The 17,433-nt window shown below is 35.7% G+C and overlaps 1 protein-coding gene across 6 annotated transcripts; it reads right to left on the reverse strand.

Annotated features, from left to right (window-relative positions):
- Nucleotides 1-456: 456 nt before the first annotated feature.
- Nucleotides 457-16,812, reverse strand: LOC133875626 (MLO-like protein 11). Of its 6 annotated transcripts, none has more exons than XM_062313817.1 (17): nt 16,688-16,812; nt 16,070-16,584; nt 15,573-15,805; nt 14,106-14,163; nt 13,765-14,000; nt 13,485-13,601; nt 12,326-12,386; nt 6,521-6,615; nt 5,744-5,818; nt 4,576-4,661; nt 3,680-3,729; nt 3,332-3,372; nt 2,902-3,060; nt 2,738-2,773; nt 2,321-2,388; nt 2,174-2,234; nt 457-1,138 (listed from the first exon to the last, which is right to left on the reverse strand). In XM_062313817.1, the coding sequence occupies exons 3-17, from the start codon at nt 15,696-15,698 to the stop codon at nt 749-751; spliced, it is 1,659 nt and encodes a 552-aa protein (XP_062169801.1). In that variant the 5' UTR covers nt 15,699-15,805; nt 16,070-16,584; nt 16,688-16,812; the 3' UTR covers nt 457-748. The 6 variants fall into 6 exon arrangements, with proteins under 6 accessions (XP_062169801.1, XP_062169805.1, XP_062169803.1 ...); XM_062313821.1 differs by lacking the exon at nt 16,688-16,812 and having other exon boundaries at nt 16,070-16,127; nt 16,312-16,645; XM_062313819.1 differs by lacking the exon at nt 16,688-16,812 and having other exon boundaries at nt 16,312-16,645.
- Nucleotides 16,813-17,433: the final 621 nt, after the last annotated feature.

Here is a 17,433-nt window from a genome sequence, read left to right on the forward strand (position 1 = left end):
CTATCCTTTCTTTTGAAAAAAGATTTTCCTTTGTTGGTAATAAATTATTACAAGCTTTCCAGAAAGACATCTTCACCAGCCTTGGTGTTCGCACCTTCCAAATTCTCTTCCACACATTGCTATAAATTGAGAATGTTAAACATTCTCCTCTCTTGCCTGCATCTTTCCTTTTCAAAATGATAGGCACTTTTTGCCGAAAATTTCTCATTCTAAGTGCCTATCCACACTAGTTAGTTGATACGCTAATGTAATGATTGCAATTAATCATAGTTGGGTGGGTTCTTGCTGTCCAAAAGGGCAGCACCACAAACCACTCAAATCTCAGGTCACTAATGCTCAACTGATACAGGGGACAATATCAGTAATTGTTCTGTTGAGATGGCTCAAGGAGATAGACAATTTGTTTGCTTTGGATCTAACGGGTATAAATACCTAACAAATTTAACATTTTTATGCTGCAGAAGTGTCTCTTTCCTTCTATTTGTGCTCCACTGTTAAAGGGATGATGGTTAATGATAAAATTCTGAGAAACTAGAACCTAACATCATCACTATATGTGAGTTTACATTTTTGAAGTATATGAATCTGTTACATGAAAAGCTCGTATATTGACATCTACTTAATCATGAAAAGCTCGCATATTGACATCTCTTTCTTTTCTTTTCTTTTTTTCTGTAATCCAAATAAAACCTACACTTATCATACGTTATATTTCTTTGCTTCTATTTTCTTCATCACCATTGTTGCTTCATTCTCCTCTGGTTGGCATAGAATAAGATCTCAGAATACCTTCTGCCTTGATAGTCAATGCGACTGACGAAGAAATGGAAGCAGAGGGTCGAAGCAGGGGTGTACCTACCCTGCTTGAGGTTTCATTAGCGACTGGGGAAGGGCTGGTTGCAGTGGCAGAAGCTGGTTGTAACTCAATTTCAGTGCATGCACCGGCGGCAGTTCCAGGGGCATCGAGCAACTCACGATCATCTTCCTCAATTGACATTACCGTGCTCGTGTCTGTGTGTATAGTGGAATCATCAGCGAAAATACCAAGCCTCCTCCTCCTCCTGGCTGCCTTCCCCCATCCATGTATAGTCTCCCTTATCCTCTGAGGAATTAAGGCTGCCTTATAGTTTGTTCCCATCTGAAAAGAAGAAGAAAAAAATAACCCATTACTTTTGGGAATCTTAGTAGATGAAATGTTACGGCACCAAGCATTTGCTTTCATGCGATCCATATTAAATGCTTCATTTGATGCATCTTTATTGAGTATTGTACTACATTCAGACAAAGATCCTCTCAATTTCATGGTCAGGATTTAAAGTTGGTGAATCTAACAATGTACATGATTCCACATTATTATGTGCCAACATTGACTTAATATATATCGTTAGATGCACAAATTTTAAATCCAAACCATGAAATGGATACTATGAAATGGAGAGGACACACATATCGTATCCTAAACAACAATAGACAGCAGAATAAGGCAAACCCACTGTCCTACCAGTAATGGGGAGTCAGGATTTACTGCTACATAATAACATGGAAAGAACACAAATAAATGTAGTAACTACGTCCATTCTTTTTTGTTAAAAAAAAAAAGGAATATCAAGAATTGATAAAACTGGCAAAAACAACTGACAGAGGAAATACATGTTATATTATTCATAGGTGTTCAAGAATTATCTGCAAAGCAATATAACTAGCAAACATTAATTGTACACCCTAAAATTGCACACAAGTAAATAGAAAGTTTTGTAATAATATGTTTTGGACTTCAAAAATCCATAAGTACGTCGCAGTGACCCATCAAGTTAGAAAGAAGCTTAATCGTCCACAGAATTTTTTTTAAAAAAAAATTACAGAGGTTATAGTTGAGGTTTAAAGCATGCCAAGAGACGAAAACATATTTATCTCGGTGTGCGAGTTGTATTGACCTATAAAAATAGAAGTTTATCAGACAAACTTTTACCATCAAAATGAGCATGTTCTCAAAGATCAGTTCCCACCAAGTATTATAATTAGTTAGCTTTTGTTGTAGAAGTAATCTCATAATTCCTCAATTAATCACATTTCCTATCAAATTTAGGTCACAGGAGAGTACTCATATTTTATGAATATGTAATCTCAAGCATATGCTATATTTCAACTCTAAACTGTTTACAAGTAATAATACCTGAGTAACCAGTGCATATAGTGGCAAGGTGCTGTAGCTGCAGAGGAACTGTCCAGCAAACCTACAGGATAATGACAGTAAAAAAGGGACCATGACCAATAACATATCCAGATCGAGATCAACACAACTAGTTCAAAGTATGCCTACCCCAAAATCAGCCTTAGGTACACGAGCAAATGATTCCTAATATAGCAAGAACGATACCCAAACTGCCACTGTAAGCATATCAAAAGATGGTTTAGTTGAAACTGCACAGATCCTCCATCCTTGGATATTTAAGTAAAGAAGAAAAAAATTCATTTTCCCCCTTCTGTATCTTTGAGGTCTATGATCTTGTAACCGCTTAAATGCTTTCTATATATTTTAAACAGCTTAATCAAAATCAAATCATTTCCTCAACTAATCTTTGTAAAATGAAGAACAGTAAACATGGGAGAGAAAAAGAGAGTTCACAGAAGACGAGCAATTAAAAAATAGAAATAAATTTCCAATTGGTCAAGATTGAGTTGAAAAAAGTCATCTCCAGCACTCCAAATACCAATCTAGTCAAGGAAGAGAAAGTACCCAGAACCAAAAGAATGAAGCCAATTCAAATGCATTCTGCAAAGGGAGGTAAAATAAAGAAAGAAACATACATATCAGTTTTACTTTCTAGATTGAAAAGTAGAGAACAGATCATTCAAAGAAGAAGAAGAAAATAACTTTGCATCATAATAATTTTTGCCAACCTGGAACAGAATAAAATGGATCAAGGATAGCAATAGTTCTGGCTTCTTAAACCAGAAAAGATCATTCCGAGGCCTCAGCTTTGCTCCTGTGAAGAATGCATTCTCTAATGCCAAGGTTGCAATAACATGCTGCAGCTTTGTGCCCACTAGAAGAACAAGCTGCACACAAACATGTAGAACCAAATTACAGGACATGTACGTCAGGGAACTTGCATCCATATAACAAGTCTTTAGATAGATGCAGGTTTAACTTAAATTCACTCTTGTTGTAGTTCCAGCAACTGGAGATTTAAAGTTAAGGTGTAATATGTTGATTCTTATGTATATGTTAGTTCGTCAACACACATCTATGCTGCCACTTCAGAATGTACAATGTATTCAATGAGCACAGAAGTAACTGCAAAAGCTACAAGTGAAAAAGAAAACTTACAGTAATAGGAATGATCGCTATCCAGAAATATAGATTAGACCCTGTATCAAGCACCAGAAAAAAAAAAAGAAAAAAAAAATTGTATGTTTAGAGAGTTCAGATTACCAATTATGATCAGATCAGACACAATCTACCGATGGGATAGACAACTAGATGAGAAAAGTACAAGGCTACAAGTAATATTGATCACTGAGACTGAGACTGGAAACTTCCAGCAGAAAGAACCACTTGAAAAAGGAGGGGGGACAAGAAGTATAATAATTCGAGCACAAGTAAAATTTTCCTGCATTTAACCAAAGAAATCATAAAACAACTATTTATGGCCTCCTTTTCCATAATGTGCAATACCTTTTACATTAAACAGCATGAAAGCAACAACGAATCCCCACAGTGGGCCACTGAAAGAGATTAAACACAGACAATTTAGATGCCAATTTCACAAAGGAAATCAATAATCCAAAATAATACTAACATCCAGGAAAAATAATTAGCGACCCAGAAAAGATGGCCAAGGGTCCCCAGAGGCAAGTACAACCCAGTGGCAGTGTCCTTAAACTCCTGCTTGTCCTAGACTAAACAGCAAACTTCCTGATGCATCAAATACGCCTATATAATGAAAACTAAAAGGAAACAAGAAGCATTCACACATAAATTATATTCCCTCGTCCAGCTGTAATACCCCAGACTGTGAAAGTCAAATCTCATATTGAGTGGGAACTAGGTGAAAAAGAATTATATAGGTGGCTTTAGGGAGCTCTAATTGTAACTTTACTAGTCATTTTGGGTTTAGTGTAGATGTGGCTAGCGCTTCCCCCTTAGGCTAAATGCATTGTTAGGTATTCTAAAAGAGTCCTTCCATGTAAGCCCTTGACATGGACCTCCACCTCACCCTCAGTAAGAGTTCAATTACGGTTCTTTACACCATTTTCACCTTAACTATTTTATTCAAGGAATTTGTAACTAGAGTAAGCTTTTGAGATAAAGAAGGCAGAATTGTATGATTAACATATGAACCCATAAGGTAAATAAAACTCATGAATGCCTTTTTGGTAATCATGTTCAGGAAGTATGTAACCAACAGAATGGAATAATATTGGATTTTGATCTCATTAGCAAAAATAATTCCAAAAGTGATGCTTACAGCTCAATAAAGTGGAGATAAGAGGTCCTCATATATGAACAGAAATTACTACCAAAGCTTTGAACATGATGCAATGAAATAGTGGCTTTAAAATATTAGTCACCTCACACCAACTATCATTTGGAATTCTTCTTCCATGGAGCGAATCATATAGCTGTGAAAATCATATTTCAGTGTGAGGTTGTGATTCTGCCATAAATAAGAAAAAGAAGAAGAAATTATTCATAAAGCAGTAGGCATAATAGCATTCCTAATATATCAGCAGAAGATAACTCTTACAATGCAAAATGCCTCGACAATTTAAATATCAGGAGTGGAGAGATGAGAAGAAATCAGATTTTAGAATGTTGTAAACATAACAGATGGGACTGCATAAAACCATCACTATAGAAAATCCATAATAGAGTTCCACAGTGGAAGCCGAGACCAGTTCAAGATTGTGAAGACTTGCCAAGATGATAAAGCATGCAAAAGTTTTAAAAGATATACAACCTGAAAATAGATTGAAAATACTAGCTAAAACAATTCGAAGATGATACGTAGAGTTTGCTATGTATTACTATGGGAGGAATGCTAGTTTAACAGATAGTGACCATAAGATTGTCATCCAAAACTATCCTACAAGTCCATAGATAGAAATCATCTTCCTCAATATTATCAGAAAGTTTTCAAATAACCATTTTTCCAGCAAAATATTTGAACATCACATAAGTTTGTCTTGAGCATGATTTAATGTGTTTTTTCCCCAGCAAGACAGACATGCAAACCCAATTGACAATATTAAGATTGACTCACATTTCTGGATATAATTAATAACTCAAAGGTGTAATCTGTGGAAGACCAAACCAATGGGAGACTAAAAAAATAAAAATAAAAAAGGAGAGAGAGAAACTACACTTACCCTCCTCGAAATGATACCCAATTTGCAATTATCCCACCAAACTTTAAAAAGTGTCAATCGACCCCCTCAAACTACCCAACACTTTCAATTTGCCCCCTCCGTTAGTTTTTTCTATTAACTTGGACGGAAAATGAATCACATGACTATTGTCTATTAACAGAAAATGCAGATGGAGGGGGCAAATTGAAAGTTCTTGGTAATTTGCAGGGATCAATTATCACTTTTTAAAGTTTGGTGGGGTGATTGCAAATCGAGTGTCAATTCGAGGGGTAAGTGTAGTTTCCGCTATAAAAAAATTTGTAGGTCTGAAAGTAAAAGCATCATATGCTAGACTGTAGTTATGCCTCGTATGTGTGAGAATATCACATACCATGATGAAGCCATTACGAAGTGTAAGGTAGTCAGCACGAACAACTGAACGTCCAAATTGCCTGAAGAAACATGTCTGCAATATAAGAAAACCGAAAACCTTAGTATAAATATTATACCAACACAACTTCAAAAGTAGAATAAATATTGATGCTCTTTCAATTGGAAATATCAAAAAAGTAATACTCTTACACTTAAGAAATAGTGTAAAGAGAGCACACACGCACGGACTTCACTACAAAGCAATATAGGTGTGTGTGGTGTGAGGAAAAATTAGAAGAACGTAAGATAAAAACAAGAGAAGACCAATTAGATCAACAGCAAGAATTTTTAAACAAAAATTAAAAATTAAAAAATAAATGAAAACAGCCTGGTGTGGAGAAGAGAAAGTATAATTCTCGTAGCAATTACCATAAGGTAGCTCACTTATTGCACATGAAATACAATACAAATTCTTCGCTGAAATTTTGCAGATTACTAGAAATGAACAACCCCTAGCACCCCATTGATGTTTTACAACTGCATTATGGCAACGTTGGCAATTCTAGTATTTAAATTACATCTCATCCTTTCAACTTACAGCAATATATTGCCAGAATTTCATTTCAAATACAGTAAGCAATTGGAATTCTCTATAGCTAAACAAGATTTTCCTAATGCTGCTTTATCAATTAAATATTGCTAGCCTATAATTATTTCTTCTTTTTTGTTTTTAAGCACTACTCTATTCTTAAGAATACAGCATAACACAACAAATAAAAGAAAGTCAAGTACCTACCACCCAGACAAGGAAACTATTCCTGACAAAAGGCTTTGATGCATGGACCTTGACAAATGTTGATTGCCTTCGCAATGTCTGCTCTCTTGTGATTTCTGTTACAAAATAAATATAAAAAAAAATAATTCAAAGTAGTAGTTGTTCTAACTTTTCCTTTCTAACAGAGAGTTAGGCTATGTCATTTTTCTGCTTGGTATGATCCTACAGCATGTTCTTGCACAATGGGAGTCTCATATGGGTTGCGAAAAGAAGTGAAGTGTGTAAAGGTTGAAGTGAGGGAACTTAGAGCACAAATGAGGCATCTGACTCATTTGTAGGTATTTTCGTGGGTGTTAATTATTTTTGTGGTAGAGCTATGGTTGAAAATACAAGAAAATCATTAAAGCTAATCGCTAAGGGAGCTAAGTACACAATTGTCCAAGTAAAAAGAGAATAAAAGAAGGTCTTGAGCTCCTCGTTCTTTCTTGGTCCTCAAATTTTCTATCATTTCGTTCCCTCCACAGGCATCACAAAAGGCAAGAAAGCACCATCTTCCACACAACAGCACTCCAAGAGCGTCCACCCATCCACCAACAAGCGAATAAATTTGTTTTAATTAAGTTCAAGTGTGCTTTAATTAACTTTGGATCTTTGGAGACGTGTTGAATTTGAGACTTTAGACTTTTAAGGAACTTGTGAGTAATCAAATGATCGATTAGGATAAAACATCAATCGATGAAACCCTAGTCTCGAACGATCGATGGACAGTTACAACTTGATTTTAAGACGTTCATACCTTCTACGACGTGCATGAGTTTGTTTAAAGAGATGCTTCTCAACCCTTTAGCCTCATCTCATTATTTCGCAGCCTTTGGACACTTTAGAGAGAGAGAGAGAGAAGGGAGGAGGAGAGAGAAAGCGTATCTTGAGGGTTTACACTCAAGAAGAGGTAATCTTCTTGTTTAATTCGTTCTAGTTACTATTTCTAGTCTGTTTCTACTTGTTTTACTTGCGGTATTAGTCCATTGATCATATGATTTTGTAAGGTTTAGTAGATTGTGATATCTAGGTTGTTTTCGATTGAGTTATGCAAGCATTAATGGCTAGATGATCTTGGAGAATGATTATCATTTGATATTGAGTTATTGGGAGTAATTGTCTTCTGATTATAAGTGGGGAAATAAACTATATGCTTGGACTTGAATCTTTGATTGTTTAGTGTTGGGTTGATTGGTTTATTATGTATGGATGATGTGTTCCTAATTAGGATAGTGTTAGGATGCATGTTAGGACCTTAGATTGTGGTTAGGATGGGCTAGATTGGTTGGAGTTGGATGTAACAGTTTCTAGCAGAGAACTGAACGTTCGATGGTCTAGTCAAATGATCGGTAACGATTGATCGATTGTCTAGAAAAATGACCGTTATGTCATCATATTAAGATTTAGGACGTATTAGCCTACATTAACTTCTGATTAGTGATTTTTTCTCAAGTTTCAAGGGTGGCAAGACTCAGGAAGTCTATTTGGAGCCTTGCGACCACGGTGAGTAAACTTACACAAATACATGTTATTTCATATTACTTCATAACATGACTACTTTTTATGATGAACATGCATATTTGCAACTCTCATGAAATATCGTTTTAGAATAACTATAATTCATTTATGAAAAACATGAGTTAGAAACGATAAGATGTAAATGAGAATTTGTAAATGCATGCATATAAAGACAACTGTAAATTGCACCGTATGACATGATGCTTCATGTACAAATAAAGGTTGTGGGCTGCTATTATATAGGTTAATCCCTATGGTCAAGAGATTTACTTTCATGTTTGGCATTGGATCCAATGGTTTTCTAGGTGACCGACGCAAGAATGTTTGATTGGTGGTTACAATAACGGCATCGTTAATGGTGTAGATCACTCAGGGTTTAAATCCAGTCGGGCCACTAACGATGACAGTATGCGGCAACATTGGAGCACCAGTGTTATACTATAGGTCACTCAGTACAACGCCAACCCTACCAAAAAAGGGGCTAAAGGCTTGGATAAACCAAATGGAGTACACTGTAACATCTTTCCTTAATTATCATGTACATTATATCTATATTGCATCCATAAGTTTATAACTGATGACGGTATTGCATATTAATGTTTGGAAAGCTAAATGACCTTTTTACTCAAACTGAGTTCACAAATACAATAACCTGTAATCATGTGTATCTAGACTTACTAAGTTGTGGACTTACGCTTGTATATTTTCAACCTGTAAACCATGTGTTGTTTTATAATTGGCTTATCAATAGATGTCGGATTCGAGAAAGAACTTGAGGCAGTTGTGGCCATTTGGCGTGTAAATAACGATCTGATTAGCGCTTGAGGACTTATTGCAAGATTATGTCGACTGCTCATGGTAATTAGTATTTTTTTGAGTGATGTTATAGACTTTGAGTCTTGAGGCGTGTTTATGTTTAAGATTTAGTTTGGATCTTTTTTATTGTTGATGTGTATAGTGCAATGATTTCAATTATTGTGATGATTATTAGTAAATGCTCTGATTGTAATTACTAATGTTGATAGAATGTTAGAAAGTCATGTGTTTCCGCTGCTTGGTATTCCCTTTTGTGGATTAGAGATCCCTTGGTCTTATTCCTTGCGAAATTTGACTAGGAGGTGAACTATAAAGTTAATTAATTTATCGAGGCGTTACAAAACCACCCCTAGATTCGGCTAGAGGGGGTGGTTGAACTACCTGCAAGCTTTTGGGGGCAATCCGACCTCCCCATGGATTTTATTTTTTTTTCCTTTTATATTTTTTACATGTATAATTATTGGTGCTAATGTGACACTGTCGGTTTGTGTCCAAATTTCGAATTGAAGTTTAGGGTAGGGAGTTATTTGCAATTTATGCTTACCACGAAGAATTTTAAGCCACTTTTTAAACCCTAGGGAGCTTATTACAAATTGGCGCACCACAAGTAGGGCTGACAATTTTTAACACGACCCGCGAACTCGACACAAAGTTAAAAGGGTTAGGGTTAAGCTTAAAAGGGTTTGGGTCATAAAAGGGTTGACCCGTTAGACCTGTTTAATAAAATGGTCGTTACAGGGTCAACATGCTTGACCCGTGGGTCGACCCGTTTGACCCGTATACTTAAACATTTTTTTTAACATTAAAAATTTAATTTAAACAATCATATTACCTCTATCTTTTTCTCACTCTCTAAAGAATAAAGACTAAACTAAAAAAAATCTCACAAAAAACAAAACTAGTCTTTTTCTTTTATTGAGTTAGAACTTGAACAAAAAAGGCAAAGACTAAAAAAATTAGCGGAGTTTTTTTTTCTTTCAAGTTTTCGAACTTAGAAGTTGAAGCAAAACAAGTAAATAATAAAACAACTAAATATTTTATATTTCAACTGTGAAATAATATGATTATTCAAACAATATGATTTTTAAAAAAATTTAAACTTGTGTTTTTATTTATATTTTTATAGATTTTATCAATAAACGGGTCAAACGGGTCGGGTCAACCCATTATTTAGCAGGGTCATGTTAGGGTTTAAGAATTTGACCCTTTTATCTAAACAGATCGTGTCAGGTTTGACCCTTAACATGCTCGCTGGTCAAACGCGTCGGGTCAACCCGTTTTAACAGCCCTAACCACAAGGACTGGTTTTGCATTTTTTCCACCAAAAAAAAAAATTCAAAGTGGCAACTTCGTGCAAATATTCAATTAAAAAGCAATCGTAAAAGAAGCAACTGAATCCTAAGATGTGGAGGCTCAACATCATCAAACGTCCTATTGTTTAGCAGCAAATATACCGTATAAGGCATGAAGGAACCATATTTCAAATCAGCTAGCACCTATTCTTAGCAAAGTGCTCCATCAATACACTTACAACTCTACAACTGTTCTAGGCATCATCAGTATACCAGTTAGAACAAAAACAAGTGACCAAAGCTATCGGGGAACTTCAGATTGAAGTAAAAAGTGATCCATAGTCCCTATGCTCCTCTAACTTGTCAGTCAATCACAACTTGTTTCCACTTAAGAAGATTATCCACTATAATTATCTTCCCAGAGCTGTAGGCCAAAGAAGCCAATCTTATTGGGCAGCTTTGCCCATCAAACACTTTTCACCTAAAAAAGAAAAGGTTAAAAAATATGATGTGGGAATGAGTAAAGGATACTTGGACCAAATAGAATTAAACTATGCCCACAATTGCTCTTAGGTTTAATTGTATTAGATGTAAAATTCACCTAGGTATGGGATTGTAATTACTTTGCTGGTTAGAACAAAAGAATATACCTAAATGATGAAAAAGAAGGATACTAACACTATAGTTTCCTGTCTCATTGAGCTTTCATGGTATATAACTTCTGTAACTTCAGAAGCCAGAAAGCCTCACTCACCACATGTTCTTGAAAGGCAAACTTACACCATGAAGGTTTGCAATGTTGTGTATCTGAGGAAGGAGCAAGTTATTTAAGAACCTATACGAACCACCAAGAGTTTTGGATTGGTAAGAGTACTTAATATTATACAGAAATCTTTATAGCTAAAAAACTTAATGGATGGGTAAGGATGTTGAGAAAATCTCTGACTAGATGGTAAAGCATCTCCTTCAGCACCAGAAACATAGATCTCTATTTTTCATTGGTAAGCTTTGCTACAGCGACTCATGATTGGGAGGTAGATGTCATCGCCTCTTTCTTCAGGGTGTTGTATTCAGCTAGAGTGAGATAGCAAAGTGAAGACAAGCTTTGGTGGGTCTCCTCCAAAAGAGGGTTGTTCGTTTGTAGATCCTTCTACAATGTCTTGGCTCGCAATGATGGCTCACACTTCCCTTGAAAGAGTGTTTGGCAGACTAAGATTCCTTTGACGGCGGCCTTTTTCGCTTGGTTGTCGGCCCTAAGAAAGATCGTTACCATACATAATCTGAGGAAACAACATGTCGTTGTGGTTGATAGGTGTCGTATGTATAAAAGAAATGGAGAGTCCGTAGGCCATCATCTTCTCCATTGTGAGGCTGTTAGTGCCTTATGGGATGTATTCTTCAGTTGATTTGGATTGTCTTGGGTTATGCCTTGACGAGTAGTTGACTTATATGCGTGTCGGTTGGCTGCCAGGAGTGCTAAGAGTGTTGCTATGTGAAAGATGGTGCTTTCATGCCTCTTGTGGTATCCATGGACAAAAGTGAATGACAAAAGTTTTGAGGACTGTGAGAGGACTTTGAAGGAACTTAAGTCGTTATTTTTCTATACTTTCTATCTTTGGACAGCAGCTTTTGTTTCTCATTTGGTAATTAGTTATCATAATTTCCTTATTCTTTTTTCTCCTTCTAGTTAGTCTCTTTCTCATGTATATTTCATATCTACCTGGGGGCAACTTACGCTTTTAATGATATCTCGATCACTTATCAAAAAAAATTTATGGCAGGGAACTATTCTCTGCTAAGTTACTAAAACCTAATTCATCTCACCTTCACTTGCTCTGAGTTTTTTCTTAACTTCTTCAAATCCTCTCCTATAAATCCTGGTTTACTTCCAGATAATACTAATTACTGGAGTGCTGACTTTATTAGATCCAGTATCAACATGGTTCATTCAATTATAGCACCCATATAATTATTTACAAAGCAGAAAACTCTGAAGATGTTATATGGGTGTTCATTATCTTTTGTTGAGGAATTGTGAATACCCTCGAATGATATACAAAAATGTGTAGAGTATTAGTTATCTAATAAAAGGATTTAACCGGCAGAAGAACTACCAAAGAGGTTTTATTCAATTATTACTCACAACCACCTTAGAGCTTACCAGTTAATGAATCGTGCCTGTCCAGATGAGCCTCATCCTCCCATAGCCTCCAACTGTGAATCTGGTGAAATTGTTACAATGTTAAAAATATGCCAATACAAGAAAGACGTTTGTCTTCTATTTCATTGTTTCAAATTAAATAACCCAGCATATCAAAAGTATGAGTAAACTTCAGAGAAGGATGAATGCAAGTAAACTAATGTACCATTTCCTTCAAAAGCTATTTGACAGAGACCACATTAAGATTGACGGAAAAGATATTGGGCTGCACATCAAACATTCTAATTTCACTTACATAAAGCAATATATTAAGTCATGAGAACCTAAGTGGCACCAAGAGATGCTACTCGTATAAAAAAAATTAAAAAGCCATTTTGTATCATGACTGAACTATATAGGACCTATACGGTACCTGGTTAGTCCATGTTTCTAAACTTTCCATGTGTTTATTTCTGGTTTGGTAGGTTTTTTGTTCAGGTAATTAGTTCTAGGTTCCTCTTGTGTGTCCTGAACCAAAGTAGGCTGGGGTTTGTACTTGAATTCTGCATGTACTTTTGGTGGTCAAAAATTTTATTTGGTGAACACCCCACCACACCCCACTCCCCACAAAAATAAAAAAAAATAAATATCAAGTTTTGAACCAAAAGAAGTTTCAAACTATTACTCCAGTCGGAGTTCCAAGATTCTCACTGCACGCAAACCATCTCAGTAGCACAAAGGACTAATTAACATTGCTTTCATGGTTCCCAATGAAATGTATAACCACTCAATTTTCTTTTGTTGTTCTTTTGGGTGTTCACAATTCCTCATTCAAGGAAAGCAGTACTCTACAACTATCCATATCTACTTGATATCATCAACTGGATACAAAAAAGTATCAACCTCTGCTTCAGATGGCTCTTCTGCTGTACATAGCCCATGTTGGCAGGACCTGACCAATAGCTTAAAGACTGCTCTTTGTATCAAAGTTAACATGATTCATATTAGTTGTAGCTTGCAGTTAGGAGATAAGAATATCCAGATTCAACTTAAATATGAAATTACACTAAACAGTACATCAATATTTCTCTGAGACTTTGCAGCTACTACAACAAATAAATAAAGAAATGAACGGACTTCTCAGTTCCAGTCAGTGTAAGTACAATACAGAATGTCTAACCTTTACAATGGCCAGCAACATTGTTAAGCAGCTGTAAGATATGTGAGTTATTGCCATGACAAAGATAAAGCGGTGCAATTGCTCAAGACCTTCATATGAAACAAATGGCTCATGATCCTGTGTGACAGAAGAAATTCTGAATGACTTCAAGATTAGTCAGAAAGTAAGCAGGATCTAAAATATACTATATAGACATTCATAAATATACATACATATGTAATATGCATGTATACAAGAAAAAATAAATTGATCATTTATTTTTTATGGAGAAGTCACGTACTTTTTTGCAGGTATTCTGATTCAACCCATTCAACATCCTCCTAAACAAGTGAGGTGGAACAGAAACCATCAAGAGTTTACGGTCCTGGGATAAATTCCTTTCAAGTTCTTCATCGATCTCTGATCTGGAGCATGGAGCAAAAGTGCTATCATAGAACTTTGATGGGATGCAAATATTGGCTATCATGCTTGAGGTAGCTGTTAAAAGTAGGGAAATAAATCCAAGCAGCATCAACTCTGAGGACAGAAATCCACAAAATGAAAGTTTAATAATAGCATAATGAACAAACACATAAATAAGAGTCACTAATTACCAAAACATAAGACCGTAATGCAAAATACCTTCTTTCATTTTCTCCACAGCTGCAAGCAGGGGTTTTCGGTTAGTTTTCCGCAACCACTGAAACAACAGAAAAACCACAACCTCAGATAGAGTAGATGCATAAGTTGTATATATTATTACAGGTAATGCTAATAAGGCAAATCAATATACTTTCAGGTAAGGAGAAAATGAGCAAGATTCAGATATTTTAAAGTAATTCTTAGCTTCAAAATATCAAGGAATTTGAAGCTTTCAAATCACTGTACAATGACTCGCTGTATATAGCAAGCTGCCTCAGCCTGCCTGGATTTTAGCTTCAAACCCTAATTACATTCTTAAGTAACTCTAGAAGAACGTGTGAACATTTGTGTGGTATGAGGGCCACTACAAGATAACCTCTGACCATATAATAGTCAATGACATATATGACTCAACATGGAACATTCTAGTACACAACACAACTCAATATGGCTTCATCCCAAAATGGTTCAGCAACCAAAATGCATTTAGTCAAACCAGAAGCTTCTTACCAGAGTTGTCCAACAAATTCAAAGTTATTAAGTGGAAACAAGGGAAGGTTGTATATAAAAGCATGAGGATCTACTGTGCTTCAGGCCTAGAAAAATAAAATAAGTTCAAGTAATAGGTGGAACATTTCAAGGTTGTGTAATCAGCATTTATCCACCTAAATAAATGATATATAAAACAGTTTATCTGATGCTCAGAGAAAAACAAAAACAAAAAACTGATAGGAAGTGATGACTTTAATTATTCAATTTATATTCTAATACTCTCCCTCACGTGTGAACTCAAACTTCCTTTTAATAGGTAAGGCTCAACACGTGGAATATTTAATTGAAATAGGATGTGAATGATGGAGACATGATTCGAACTTAGGACATTTTCTCTGATACCAAAAGCTTATCTGACAAATTCTGTTTGGCAGTTCACAGAAAACCGCCCATAAGAACCTAAGATGGTGAGGTGCAATGGTATTTGCCACCAAAGACTTTGTCTATGCATAAATCTCAAGAATGGTGTTTATTATTATTAAATAGATCATTTACAAGCAGCTGAGAACTTCAAGGAGCTTGATCACTTTGATCATGTTGATAGTCACCAAAGGTTCAAAGCACCTAGGCAAGCCTAGGAGTAAACCCATTCAATGGGAAAAGCAAATGGCGTCACAAAGAACATTCAAATATAAGAAATTCGGATCTATTCTACAAAAAAGAGTCAAATATACTACATATCCAAGCAAGTTGCCTTAGCAGAAACTTTACATCCAATCATCAACAATGTAAAATTGTCTCACCATCATGCACAAACAAATATAGAAATAACTGTACAATAGACTAAAGTTTCATGCAAGAATAACTGTCCCAGATTGTCCCTGGTAGATACAAGCAGAAGTATATATATTGCAAAACTTTATTAAAATGACCATGTTGGACTCACAAGCAAAGGAATTAGCGAATATTACTCACATGGCTTAATCGATGAATTGATCGTTCCACAAGAAAAGAAACGGCGACAAAGATCGTCAACACAGTAGCAACAGACCACGTCGGTGTCAAGGCCAAGGATCGCATTTCTTGTGCATTTTCCGCCATTCTGAACAATCCTACCTACAGGCCTAAACCTTAATCACAAATACACCCAAAAAATTCGCATCCTACACCAATCCCATCAGAATTTTGTCGAAAATCCACGTCCTTGACTATAAAACAGAACCCATATTACAAATACACAATCAGAATCATTCCCTGGTGCTCTAAAAACACACACTAGTATTGCATAATGTGAATCACGGTAAGTTCAAATATGTGATCCCTTACTTCAAGAATAACACAGTTCCACTCACCTAAATAGAAATACATACATGAGAAGCCAACAGAAAAAAAAAAGGGTATCTCTCAAATCTTATTTCAAGCTAAAACACACCCACAAAATGACAAATGCGAAAAAGGGTCTGTAAAAAAACCTGTAATCCTTCCAATCTTGGCTCCCAGAATCAGATAAAGCTTCAACAACCTTTGAAACTGGAAATTATCACTAACATTGACTTAAAGACTCGATTTTTCATAAAACAAAGACTAAATCTTTCTTATACTGGAAAAAAAAAAAAATTGTCGACTTGAATAGTAAACCCCAAATGAACTGCTTGTTTCTCTCTCTCTCTCTCTCTCTCTCTCTCTCTAGAAAGTTCTGTCTCTTTGAACTTACAAGCCTCTGGACTGTCTTTGTCTGCAGCTTCTCTTTTCCTTTACATGTGCAACTTCTTTTCCTGGAAGATTCTCGCTCACATTTTGGAAAATACACCACCGAGATTAGCTCTAAAGCCCCCACATTCAGCTCGGATCTACTTCAACACAGACAACAGATTCAGAAATTCGACACCCACATGAGAAAGTGACAGCTGGTCCTTTGCCAAATCCAAGAATTCATTTTGCATGAACTTCTTCTCCTTTAGCTTGGAGAACCGCCATTTGGTACACACTACACAGTAACCCACACTACTTGGTCAAATAAAACAAAACAAGTACACATTTATTTTATGACCAAATAAACCTTCACCAGGAAAGATCTCAAATAATCTTACAACGTTCAACGTTGTTCGTGTAATTAAGACTGCTGACTCTGCACAGTGGTTCTTTTCCCACCCCGCGTCCCCGCTAATTGAGGGCAGTAGGAAGACGCTACAAAAAGTGTTTTCTTGCTTTTCTGATTCTAAAAATCTGTAGGATAGAGCTTCTAGGCGATTTTTATATAAAATTCTTCCGTTGTCTATTTTCTCATGGTCAATAATATATATATATATAAAATAATAAGTTTTTAAGTTGTTTTTTATGTACCAACCGCGGGATTTTGGGAGTGCTTGTAATCCGATGTTACATTTTTTTTTTATGCACATGCAAATGCATGTGAATCTGCATAAAAAAAATTATTTTAGCTTATATTTGATTTAATAAATTTATATCCTTTCAACCCAGATTATTTAAAAAGAAAACAAATCAAGATATTGCTCCAAATGTTTCTGAATAAACGATCAAAATTATGTTATATATATGGACAAACAATCTATATTAGTGTAATTACAAGTTAATATATTAATTAACTCAGAGAAAAAGTAAAAGATGTGACCTCCTTCTCCTCCTCTTTTTCTTCTTCAATATCTTTTCTTTCTTTCTTTCCTATTGAGTTCTTTTGGTTGTATTCTACTTTTGAACGCCTCCCATAATGGCGGAATTTGGCGTGAAGTAGTTTTCAACTGGGATCAGCAGTTGGAGACAATGACGCAGCTTTAATGACTTTCGAAAAGGCTAGTTGGGTTCCACCACCCACATG

Source organism: Alnus glutinosa, chromosome 8 (assembly GCF_958979055.1).
Source record: "Alnus glutinosa chromosome 8, dhAlnGlut1.1, whole genome shotgun sequence".
In the NCBI taxonomy this organism is placed as follows: Eukaryota; Viridiplantae; Streptophyta; class Magnoliopsida; order Fagales; family Betulaceae; genus Alnus; species Alnus glutinosa.

What these genes read in the sequence shown, in the direction of transcription:
- LOC133875626 (XM_062313817.1), bottom strand. Translation starts at nt 15,698, where the DNA reads ATGGCGGAAAATGCACAAGAAATGCGATCCTTGGCCTTGACACCGACG. An exon ending in ATCAGAATACCTGCAAAAAA is followed by an intron (nt 13,602 to 13,764) that starts GTACGTGACTTC and finishes TCTGTCACACAG; the next exon opens with GATCATGAGCCATTTGTTTC. An exon ending in TCCATTTTATTCTGTTCCAG is followed by an intron (nt 2,774 to 2,901) that starts GTTGGCAAAAAT and finishes CTCCCTTTGCAG; the next exon opens with AATGCATTTGAATTGGCTTC.